Source organism: Taudactylus pleione, unplaced genomic scaffold, assembly GCF_031769625.1.
Source record: "Taudactylus pleione unplaced genomic scaffold, aTauple2 ptg000460l, whole genome shotgun sequence".
Taxonomy (NCBI): Eukaryota; Metazoa; Chordata; class Amphibia; order Anura; family Myobatrachidae; genus Taudactylus; species Taudactylus pleione.
The window spans coordinates 378,718-392,543 of NW_028284862.1; the positions used below are offsets into that span (position 1 = coordinate 378,718).

Consider the following 13,826-nt stretch of genomic DNA (forward strand, 5'->3'; position numbering starts at 1 on the left):
ATTATACTGTCCCTATACTGTAGAGAAACAGCCAATCATTGCATTATACTGTCCCTATATTGTAGAGAAACAGCCAATCATTGGATTATACTGTCCCTATACTGTAGAGAAACAGCCAATCATTGCATTATACTGTCCCTATATTGTAGAGAAACAGCCAATCATTGCATTATACTGTCCCGGGAGGGCGCGGCTCCGCAGGTCGGCCTATAGTTTGATTCTTCTTTTGGAAGCAGATCAATAAATTCCTTCACCAAACTCCCATCGGTAATATCCAGAATCAAATACACAAATGTGTCTCAGACATCCGGACATTACGCCTAGAAGCGCATCCACTGAGGGGTGTGAGGTCACGTCACATATGACCTGGAAGCGCATCCACTGAGGGGTGTGAGGTCACGTCACCTATGACCTGGAAGCGCATCCACTGAGGGGTGTGAGGTCACGTCACCTATGACCTGGAAGCGCATCCACTGAGAGGTGTGAGGTCACGTCACCTATGACCTGGAAGTGAAATGTGTGACCTTCCCATTGCTAACCGGCCCACCAAATGCCCGGCCAGCTGGTTCCATGAAATGTCACCACACATAGGTGTAACTCGGCTCCCTACACACCCAGATGTTATATTATATCACCTCTCCGCCCCGTAGATGGTCTGGCGTCACAATGGCCGCTGCCAGCTAAGCAGGAAAACGCTGTATACATGAAAACTGTATGCAATACGTGCGCCGAATACTCGCTGCCAATAGTAACACAGAGCGCAGTCACTGACCGGTCTGTATGGTTATAGGTCCAAATCAAATCACTACCAAACACTGTATATAAAACAAGCAGGAATATCCATTTGTATAAATAGAGTTTAATACAAAAAGGCACAAATGACACATTCCTATCCACGTTCCCCGAGGAGAAACGTAATTACAACATCAACTATAAAGTGCAACCACACCCTGTGATACTCTATCAGTCCTCTAGGTGACAGAAGACAAGAGATGGATGTTACGGCGTCCAGATGCCAGGGGTCTGCATCCAGGGCAGGGGGTCTGCATCCAGGGCAGGGGGTCTGCATCCAGGGCAGGGGGTCTGCATCCAGGGCAGGGGGTCTGCATCCCGGGCAGGGGGTCTGCATCCCGGGCAGGGGGTCTGCATCCCGGGCAGGGGGTCTGCATCCCGGGCAGGGGTCAGGATGTCGGTCAGGGTGACTGAAAATAAAGGCCTTTGCTTTTTTCATGTTATACAGCAGGGGTGAGGAACCTTTTTTCTCCCAAGGGCCATTTTGATATATATAACATTATTCGGAGGGCCTGGTGCAGACTACGCCCCCACTCCGTATGATGTCATAAGGGGCGAGGCCACAATCACCAGTGATTACAGCAATGCCCGGAGCATCCTGAGGATGCTCCGGGGAGCTGCAAGGGCAGCGGTGTGACCATCTGAAGCATTTTAAGGACGCTACAGGAGGCACTGCTGCATAGATTCTGGCTGCGGGGTGCCATTCTGGGCCCCCTGCTAGCCAGATGAGGCTAGCAGAAAAAAGCTCCAGGGGCCAGACCAAATGACTCCGGGAGCCTTATACGGCCCCCGGACATGAGGTTCCCCATCCCTGTTATACAGAATGGAAAGGTAGAAATCTTTCCCCAGCATCTCCTAATGTAGGTCAGACCGAGCTGAGCCGCGTACAGGTAACTGGCCTGGAAAATTCTACTGTCTCAGAAAAGTCCCAGCAATAATTCAGGGCTCCATTCCAGTGCGCTCTGCATCACAGCAAGAGCCACAGCGCCCAAAGAGGCAGAGAGACTCCACAAGGCCAGTTTCACCAGTTTACTCTGCGATCGAACGGGAAGCACATCAGACTCGGGGGGCTTCTGCCTTCTGAGGACGCAATCCGGACGCTGCTGGGAGCTGGCGATCTGCAGGGCACGGAATGATGCTGCGGAAATGCTGAGGGTGAGAGAGAGAGTTAGGTGGAAATAACACGTAACAAAGACAAATCTGTCTACTGCCCTCTTGTGGACAAATAGCAGAACTTGTGGAGCTTGAGTCATCGTTAAGGATTGTGTGTAATGGTAACAAATAGGGACGATAGAGACAAGTGGCCACAAGCAAAATTGAAGAGTTGAATTATAAATATTACATTGTTCGGGTGGACGTTATATAATGGTTGGAGAGATGAATGAATGAAGATGACAGATGACAGGGCAGTATACATAATGATTGGAGAGATGAATGAATGAAGATGACAGATGACAGGACAGTATACATAATGATTGGAGAAATGAATGAATGAAGATGACAGATGACAGGACAGTATACATAATGATTGGAGAGATGAATGAATGAAGATGACAGGACAGTATAAATAATGATTGGAGAGATGAATGAATGAAGATGACAGATGACAGGACAGTATAAATAATGATTGGACAGATGAATGAATGAAGATGATAGGACAGTATAAATAATGATTGGAGAGATGAATGAATGAAGATGACAGATGACAGGACAGTATACATAATGATTGGAGAGATTAATGAATGAAGATGACAGATGACAGGGCAGTATACATAATGATTGGAGAGATGAATGAATGAAGATGACAGATGACAGGACAGTATACATAATGATTGGAGAGATGAATGAATGAAGATGATAGGACAGTATAAATAATGATTGGAGAGATGAATGAATGAAGATGACAGATGACAGGACAGTATAAATAATGATTGGAGAGATGAATGAATGAAGATGATAGATGACAGGACAGTATAAATACATTGGCTCCATTATCTGTTACATTTTCGCATTCACAGCCAATGATTGGATACAAAATTTGTATCAATATGGATTCCCAATAACGGAACTATCATTTTATGCCAGTAATAGGCCATTTATTCATCTATTCCTGAAGAGGATTTTATTCTATATAATAGAGGTGTATTTATTAACAGCACTTTAGTATAACACATGTGATTGGAGTACACAGCTGGTGCTCTAATCTTCAATAATACATGTGAGGTTTTTTCCTTTTTATTATGTACAAATTTCTGCAGTAATTTATTGTGGTCATTGACCTTTCAATCTATCTCCAATATCTACTATCTATTATCTACACTTGTATTAGTGTTCCCGCTAGGCTGTTTTAGCGGGGCGCGGCGCCCTGCCCTCCTTCTGGAGGGCAAAAAGCACCCTGCCCTCCAGGAGGAGGGAAAAAAGCGCCCTGCCCTAACAGCCTGCGGGAGACGTTCTCACCCGCGGGACGCAGTGTCCCGCGGGTGGACAAACATGCGGTGACCCGGTCACCGCCGGGGAATAGACGCCGGGCGCATGCGCCCGGCGTCTATTCTCCCTTTCTGCAGCGCTTGGGGGCTGCCCGGCATGTCCGTAAGCGCCGGGCACGCCCCCAAGTATGACGAAAAGGGGACGCGTCGTATAGACACGCCCCCTTTTCATAACCACGCCCCCTTTTCGGACGCGTGCGCGCCTTAGGCGCGCACACAACATTGCCCTCTCTAGCTCTGGCGCCCTGCCTGCCGCCGGAGCTAGAGGGAACACTATTGTATGTTATAATAAACAATTTATCTTTTATTATCACTGTGTCTTCTGGGTCCGGTTAGACCTACATGCGCCGTTTCTATTTTTTCTACTGTTTTATTCCTTGGAATAGGGAACTGGAGGACCCTTGGGACGGCAGCTGGTCGTGATAAATTGCAGGGAGGTGGGCGCTACAAACCCTTCCATTCTATGATTGGAGAGATGAATGAATGAAGATGACAGACGACAGGACAGTATAAATAATGACTGGAGAGATGAATGAATGAAGATGACAGGACAGTATACATAATGATTGGAGAGATGAATCAATGAAGATGACAGATGCTGGGACAGTATAAATAATGATTGGAGAGATGAATGAATGAATGAAGATGATAGGACAGTATAAATAATGATTGGAGAGATGTATGAATGAAGATGACAGATGACAGGACAGTATAAATAATGATTGGAGAGATGTATGAATGAAGATGACAGATGACAGGACAGTATAAATAATGATTGGAGAGATGTATGAATGAAGATGACAGATGACAGGACAGTATAAATAATGATTGGAGAGATAAATGAATGAAGATGACAGATGCTGGGACAGTATAAATAATGATTGGAGAGATGAATGAATGAAGATGACAGGACAGTATAAATAATGATTGGAGAGATGAATGAATGAGTGAAGATGACAGATGACAGGACAGTATAAATAGATGACAGATGACAGGACAGTATACATAATGACTGGAGAGATGAATGAATGAAGATGACAGGACAGTATACATAATGATTGGAGAGATGAATGAATGAAGATGACAGACGACAGGACAGTATAAATAATGATTGGAGAGATGAATGAATGAAGATGACAGACGACAGGACAGTATAAATAATGATTGGAGAGATGAATGAATGAAGATGACAGACGACAGGACAGTATAAATAATGATTGGAGAGATGAATGAATGAAGATGACAGATGCTGGGACAGTATAAATAATGATTGGAGAGATGAATGAATGAATGAAGATGACAGGACAGTATAAATAATGATTGGAGAGATGAATGAATGAAGATTACAGATGACAGGACAGTATACATAATGACTGGAGAGATGAATGAATGAAGATGACAGATGACAGGACAGTATAAATAATGATTGGAGAGATGAATGAAGATGACAGATGACAGGACAGTATAAATAATGATTGGATAGATGAATGAATGAAGATGAAAGACGACAGGACAGTATGAAAAATGATTGGAGAGATGAATGAATGAAGATGACAGATGACAGGACAGTATACATAATGACTGGAGAGATGAATGAATGAAGATGACAGGACAGTATACATAATGATTGGAGAGATGAATGAATGAAGATGACAGACGACAGGACAGTATAAATAATGATTGGAGAGATGAATGAATGAAGATGACAGACGACAGGACAGTATAAATAATGATTGGAGAGATGAATGAATGAAGATGACAGACGACAGGACAGTATAAATAATGATTGGAGAGATGTATGAATGAAGATGACAGATGACAGGACAGTATAAATAATGATTGGAGAGATGTATGAATGAAGATGACAGATGACAGGACAGTATAAATAATGATTGGAGAGATGAATGAATGAAGAAGACAGATGCTGGGACAGTATAAATAATGATTGGAGAGATGAATGAATGAAGATGATAGGACAGTATAAATAATGATTGGAGAGATGCATGAATGAAGATGACAGATGACAGGACAGTATACATAATGATTGGAGAGATGAATGAATGAAGATGACAGATGCTGTGACAGTATAAATAATGATTGGAGAGATGAATGAATGAATGAAGATGATAGGACAGTATAAATAATGATTGGAGAGATGTATGAATGAAGATGACAGAAGACAGGACAGTATAAATAATGATTGGAGAGATGTATGAATGAAGATGACAGATGACAGGACAGTATAAAAAATGATTGGAGAGATGAATGAATGAAGATGACAGGACAGTATACATAATGATTGGAGAGATGAATGAATGAAGATGACAGACGACAGGACAGTATAAATAATGATTGGAGAGATGAATGAATGAAGATGACAGATGCTGTGACAGTATAAATAATGATTGGAGAGATGAATGAATGAATGAAGATGACAGGACAGTATAAATAATGACTGGAGAGATGAATGAATGAAGATGACAGGACAGTATACATAATGACTGGAGAGATGAATGAATGAAGATGACAGGACAGTATACATAATGATTGGAGAGATGAATGAATGAAGATGACAGGACAGTATACATAATGATTGGAGAGATGAATGAATGAAGATGACAGACGACAGGACAGTATACATAATGACTGGAGAGATGAATGAATGAAGATGACAGGACAGTATACATAATGATTGGAGATGAATGAATGAAGATGACAGACGACAGGACAGTATAAATAATGATTGGAGAGATGAATGAATGAAGATGACAGGACAGTATACATAATGATTGGAGAGATGAATGAATGAAGATGACAGACGACAGGACAGTATAAATAATGATTGGAGAGATGAATGAATGAAGATGACAGACGACAGGACAGTATAAATAATGATTGGAGAGATGAATGAATGAAGATGACAGACGACAGGACAGTATACATAATGACTGGAGAGATGAATGAATGAAGATGACAGGACAGTATAAATAATGATTGGAGAGATGTATGAATGAAGATGACAGATGACAGGACAGTATAAATAATGATTGGAGAGATGTATGAATGAAGATGACAGATGACAGGACAGTATAAATAATGACTGGAGAGATGAATGAATGAAGATGACAGATGCTGGGACAGTATAAATAATGATTGGAGAGATGAATGAATGAAGATTATAGGACAGTATAAATAATGATTGGAGAGATGTATGAATGAAGATGACAGGACAGTATACATAATGATTGGAGAGATGAATGAATGAAGATGACAGATGCTGTGACAGTATAAATAATGATTGGAGAGATGAATGAATGAATGAAGATGATAGGACAGTATAAATAATGATTGGAGAGATGTATGAATGAAGATGACAGATGACAGGACAGTATAAATAATGATTGGAGAGATGTATGAATGAAGATGACAGATGACAGGACAGTATAAAAAATGATTGGAGAGATGAATGAATGAAGATGACAGACGACAGGACAGTATAAATAATGACTGGAGAGATGAAAGAATGAAGATGACAGGACAGTATACATAATGATTGGAGAGATGAATGAATGAAGATGACAGATGCTGGGACAGTATAAATAATGATTGGAGAGATGAATGAATGAAGATGATAGGACAGTATAAATAATGATTGGAGAGATGTATGAATGAAGATGACAGATGACAGGACAGTATAAATAATGATTGGAGAGATGTATGAATGAAGATGACAGATGACAGTATAAATAATGATTGGAGAGATGAATGAATGAAGATATGACAGGACAGTATAAATAATGATTGGAGAGATGAATGAATGAAGATGACAGGACATTATAAATGATTGGAGAGATGAATGAATGAATGAAGATGACAGATGACAGGACAGTATAAATAATGATTGGAGAGATGAATGAATGAAGATGGCGATGACATGACAGTATAAATAATGATTGGAGAGATGAATGAATGAAGATGATAGGACAGAATAAATAATGATTGGAGAGATGAATGAATGAATGAAGATGACAGGACAGTATAAATAATGATCGGAGAGATGAATGAATGAAGATGGCGATGACATGACAGTATAAATAATGATTGGAGAGATGAATGAATGAAGATGATAGGACAGAATAAATAATGATTGGAGAGATGTATGAATGAAGATGACAGATGACAGGACAGTATAAATAATGATTGGAGAGATGTATGAATGAAGATGACAGATGACAGGACAGTATAAAAAATGATTGGAGAGATGAATGAATGAAGATGACAGACGACAGGACAGTATAAATAATGACTGGAGAGATGAATGAATGAAGATGACAGGACAGTATACATAATGATTGGAGAGATGAATGAATGAAGATGACAGATGCTGGGACAGTATAAATAATGATTGGAGAGATGAATGAATGAAGATGATAGGACAGTATAAATGATTGGATAGATGTATGAATGAAGATGACAGATGACAGGACAGTATAAATAATGATTGGAGAGATGTATGAATGAAGATGACAGATGACAGGACAGTATAAATAATGATTGGAGAGATGAATGAATGAAGATGACAGGACAGTATACATAATGATTGGAGAGATGAATGAATGAAGATGACAGACGACAGGACAGTATACATAATGACTGGAGAGATGAATGAATGAAGATGACAGGACAGTATACATAATGATTGGAGAGATGAATGAATGAAGATGACAGACGACAGGACAGTATAAATAATGATTGGAGAGATGAATGAATGAAGATGACAGGACAGTATACATAATGATTGGAGAGATGAATGAATGAAGATGACAGACGACAGGACAGTATAAATAATGATTGGAGAGATGAATGAATGAAGATGACAGACGACAGGACAGTATAAATAATGATTGGAGAGATGAATGAATGAAGATGACAGACGACAGGACAGTATAAATAATGATTGGAGAGATGTATGAATGAAGATGACAGATGACAGGACAGTATAAATAATGATTTGAGAGATGAATGAATGAAGATGACAGATGCTGGGACAGTATAAATAATGATTGGAGAGATGAATGAATGAAGATGACAGACGACAGGACAGTATAAATAATGACTGGAGAGATGAATGAATGAAGATGACAGATGCTGGGACAGTATAAATAATGATAGGAGAGATGAATGAATGAAGATGATAGGACAGTATAAATAATGATTGGAGAGATGTATGAATGAAGATGACAGATGACAGGACAGTATACATAATGATTGGAGAGATGAATGAATGAAGATGACAGATGCTGTGACAGTATAAATAATGATTGGAGAGATGAATGAATGAATGAAGATGATAGGACAGTATAAATAATGATTGGAGAGATGTATGAATGAAGATGACAGATGACAGGACAGTATAAAAAATGATTGGAGAGATGAATGAATGAAAATGACAGATGACAGGACAGTATAAATAATGACTGGAGAGATGAATGAATGAAGATGACAGGACAGTATACATAATGATTGGAGAGATGAATGAATGAAGATGACAGATGCTGGGACAGTATAAATAATGATTGGAGAGATGAATGAATGAAGATGATAGGACAGTATAAATAATGATTGGAGAGATGTATGAATGAAGATGACAGATGACAGGACAGTATAAATAATGATTGGAGAGATGAATGAATGAAGATGACAGATGCTGGGACAATATAAATAATGATTGGAGAGATGAATGAATGAAGATGACAGGACAGTATAAATAATGATTGGAGAGATGTATGAATGAAGATGACAGATGACAGGACAGTATAAATAATGATTGGAGAGATGTATGAATGAAGATGACAGATGACAGTATAAATAATGATTGGAGAGATGAATGAATGAAGATGACAGGACAGTATAAATAATGATTGGTGAGATGAATGAATGAAGATGACAGGACAGTATAAATGATTGGAGAGATGAATGAATGAAGATGACAGATGACAGGACAGTATAAATAATGATTGGAGAGATGAATGAATGAAGATGTCAGACGACAGGACAGTATAAATAATGATCGGAGAGATGAATGAATGAAGATGGCGATGACATGACAGTATAAATAATGATTGGAGAGATGAATGAATGAAGATGACAGATGACAGGACAGTATAAATAATGATTGGATAGATGAATGAATGAAGATGACAGACGACAGGACAGTATAAATAATGATTGGAGAGATGAATGAATGAAGATGACAGATGACAGGACAGTATACATAATGACTGGAGATATGAATGAATGAAGATGACAGGACAGTATACATAATGATTGGAGAGATGAATGAATGAAGATGACAGGACAGTATACATAATGATTGGAGAGATGAATGAATGAAGATGACAGATGATGGGACAGTATAAATAATGATTGGAGAGATGAATGAATGAAGATGATAGGACAGTATAAATAATGATTGGAGAGATGTATGAATGAAGATGACAGATGACAGGACAGTATAAATAATGATTGGAGAGATGTATGAATGAAGATGACAGATGACAGGACAGTATAAATAATGATTGGAGAGATGAATGAATGAAGATGACAGGACAGTATACATAATGATTGGAGATGAATGAATGAAGATGACAGACGACAGGACAGTATACATAATGACTGGAGAGATGAATGAATGAAGATGACAGGACAGTATACATAATGATTGGAGATGAATGAATGAAGATGACAGACGACAGGACAGTATAAATAATGATTGGAGAGATGAATGAATGAAGATGACAGGACAGTATACATAATGATTGGAGAGATGAATGAATGAAGATGACAGACGACAGGACAGTATAAATAATGATTGGAGAGATGAATGAATGAAGATGACAGACGACAGGACAGTATAAATAATGATTGGAGAGATGAATGAATGAAGATGACAGACGACAGGACAGTATACATAATGACTGGAGAGATGAATGAATGAAGATGACAGGACAGTATAAATAATGATTGGAGAGATGTATGAATGAAGATGACAGATGACAGGACAGTATAAATAATGATTGGAGAGATGTATGAATGAAGATGACAGATGACAGGACAGTATAAATAATGACTGGAGAGATGAATGAATGAAGATGACAGATGCTGGGACAGTATAAATAATGATTGGAGAGATGAATGAATGAAGATTATAGGACAGTATAAATAATGATTGGAGAGATGTATGAATGAAGATGACAGGACAGTATACATAATGATTGGAGAGATGAATGAATGAAGATGACAGATGCTGTGACAGTATAAATAATGATTGGAGAGATGAATGAATGAATGAAGATGATAGGACAGTATAAATAATGATTGGAGAGATGTATGAATGAAGATGACAGATGACAGGACAGTATAAAAAATGATTGGAGAGATGAATGAATGAAGATGACAGACGACAGGACAGTATAAATAATGACTGGAGAGATGAAAGAATGAAGATGACAGGACAGTATACATAATGATTGGAGAGATGAATGAATGAAGATGACAGATGCTGGGACAGTATAAATAATGATTGGAGAGATGAATGAATGAAGATGATAGGACAGTATAAATAATGATTGGAGAGATGTATGAATGAAGATGACAGATGACAGGACAGTATAAATAATGATTGGAGAGATGTATGAATGAAGATGACAGATGACAGTATAAATAATGATTGGAGAGATGAATGAATGAAGATATGACAGGACAGTATAAATAATGATTGGAGAGATGAATGAATGAAGATGACAGGACATTATAAATGATTGGAGAGATGAATGAATGAAGATGACAGATGACAGGACAGTATAAATAATGATTGGAGAGATGAATGAATGAAGATGGCGATGACATGACAGTATAAATAATGATTGGAGAGATGAATGAATGAAGATGATAGGACAGAATAAATAATGATTGGAGAGATGAATGAATGAATGAATGAAGATGACAGGACAGTATAAATAATGATCGGAGAGATGAATGAATGAAGATGGCGATGACATGACAGTATAAATAATGATTGGAGAGATGAATGAATGAAGATGATAGGACAGAATAAATAATGATTGGAGAGATGTATGAATGAAGATGACAGATGACAGGACAGTATAAATAATGATTGGAGAGATGTATGAATGAAGATGACAGATGACAGGACAGTATAAAAAATGATTGGAGAGATGAATGAATGAAGATGACAGATGACAGGACAGTATAAATAATGACTGGAGAGATGAATGAATGAAGATGACAGGACAGTATACATAATGATTGGAGAGATGAATGAATGAAGATGACAGATGCTGGGACAGTATAAATAATGATTGGAGAGATGAATGAATGAAGATGATAGGACAGTATAAATGATTGGATAGATGTATGAATGAAGATGACAGATGACAGGACAGTATAAATAATGATTGGAGAGATGTATGAATGAAGATGACAGATGACAGGACAGTATAAATAATGATTGGAGAGATGAATGAATGAAGATGACAGGACAGTATACATAAAGATTGGAGAGATGAATGAATGAAGATGACAGACGACAGGACAGTATACATAATGACTGGAGAGATGAATGAATGAAGATGACAGGACAGTATACATAATGATTGGAGAGATGAATGAATGAAGATGACAGACGACAGGACAGTATAAATAATGATTGGAGAGATGAATGAATGAAGATGACAGGACAGTATACATAATGATTGGAGAGATGAATGAATGAAGATGACAGACGACAGGACAGTATAAATAATGATTGGAGAGATGAATGAATGAAGATGACAGACGACAGGACAGTATAAATAATGATTGGAGAGATGAATGAATGAAGATGACAGACGACAGGACAGTATAAATAATGATTGGAGAGATGTATGAATGAAGATGACAGATGACAGGACAGTATAAATAATGATTTGAGAGATGAATGAATGAAGATGACAGATGCTGGGACAGTATAAATAATGATTGGAGAGATGAATGAATGAAGATGACAGACGACAGGACAGTATAAATAATGACTGGAGAGATGAATGAATGAAGATGACAGATGCTGGGACAGTATAAATAATGATAGGAGAGATGAATGAATGAAGATGATAGGACAGTATAAATAATGATTGGAGAGATGTATGAATGAAGATGACAGATGACAGGACAGTATACATAATGATTGGAGAGATGAATGAATGAAGATGACAGATGCTGTGACAGTATAAATAATGATTGGAGAGATGAATGAATGAATGAAGATGATAGGACAGTATAAATAATGATTGGAGAGATGTATGAATGAAGATGACAGATGACAGGACAGTATAAAAAATGATTGGAGAGATGAATGAATGAAAATGACAGACGACAGGACAGTATAAATAATGACTGGAGAGATGAATGAATGAAGATGACAGGACAGTATACATAATGATTGGAGAGATGAATGAATGAAGATGACAGATGCTGGGACAGTATAAATAATGATTGGAGAGATGAATGAATGAAGATGATAGGACAGTATAAATAATGATTGGAGAGATGTATGAATGAAGATGACAGATGACAGGACAGTATAAATAATGATTGGAGAGATGAATGAATGAAGATGACAGATGCTGGGACAATATAAATAATGATTGGAGAGATGAATGAATGAAGATGACAGGACAGTATAAATAATGATTGGAGAGATGTATGAATGAAGATGACAGATGACAGTATAAATAATGATTGGAGAGATGAATGAATGAAGAGGACAGGACAGTATAAATAATGATTGGTGAGATGAATGAATGAAGATGACAGGACAGTATAAATGATTGGAGAGATGAATGAATGAAGATGACAGATGACAGGACAGTATAAATAATGATTGGAGAGATGAATGAATGAAGATGACAGACGACAGGACAGTATAAATAATGATCGGAGAGATGAATGAATGAAGATGGCGATGACATGACAGTATAAATAATGATTGGAGAGATGAATGAATGAAGATGACAGATGACAGGACAGTATAAATAATGATTGGATAGATGAATGAATGAAGATGACAGACGACAGGACAGTATAAATAATGATTGGAGAGATGAAAGAATGAAGATGACAGACGACAGGACAGTATACATAATGACTGGAGAGATGAATGAATGAAGATGACAGGACAGTATAAATAATGATTGGAGAGATGTATGAATGAAGATGACAGATGACAGGACAGTATAAATAATGATTGGAGAGATGTATGAATGAAGATGACAGATGACAGGACAGTATAAATAATGACTGGAGAGATGAATGAATGAAGATGACAGATGCTGGGACAGTATAAATAATGATTGGAGAGATGAATGAATGAAGATTATAGGACAGTATAAATAATGATTGGAGAGATGTATGAATGAAGATGACAGGACAGTATACATAATGATTGGAGAGATGAATGAATGAAGATGACAGATGCTGTGACAGTATAAA

General features: G+C 37.9%; 1 protein-coding gene across 1 annotated transcript in view; it reads right to left on the reverse strand.

Moving 5' to 3' along the window:
* Positions 1-843: 843 nt before the first annotated feature.
* Positions 844-13,826, reverse strand: part of LOC148504696 (TBC1 domain family member 20-like) — a 380,562-nt gene continuing 367,579 nt past the window's right edge. The window contains exon 8 of the mRNA XM_088448592.1: positions 844-1,941. Coding sequence (XP_088304718.1) covers positions 1,710-1,941 — 232 coding nt within the window. The 3' untranslated portion in view covers positions 844-1,709. The remainder of the gene's footprint in view (positions 1,942-13,826) is intronic.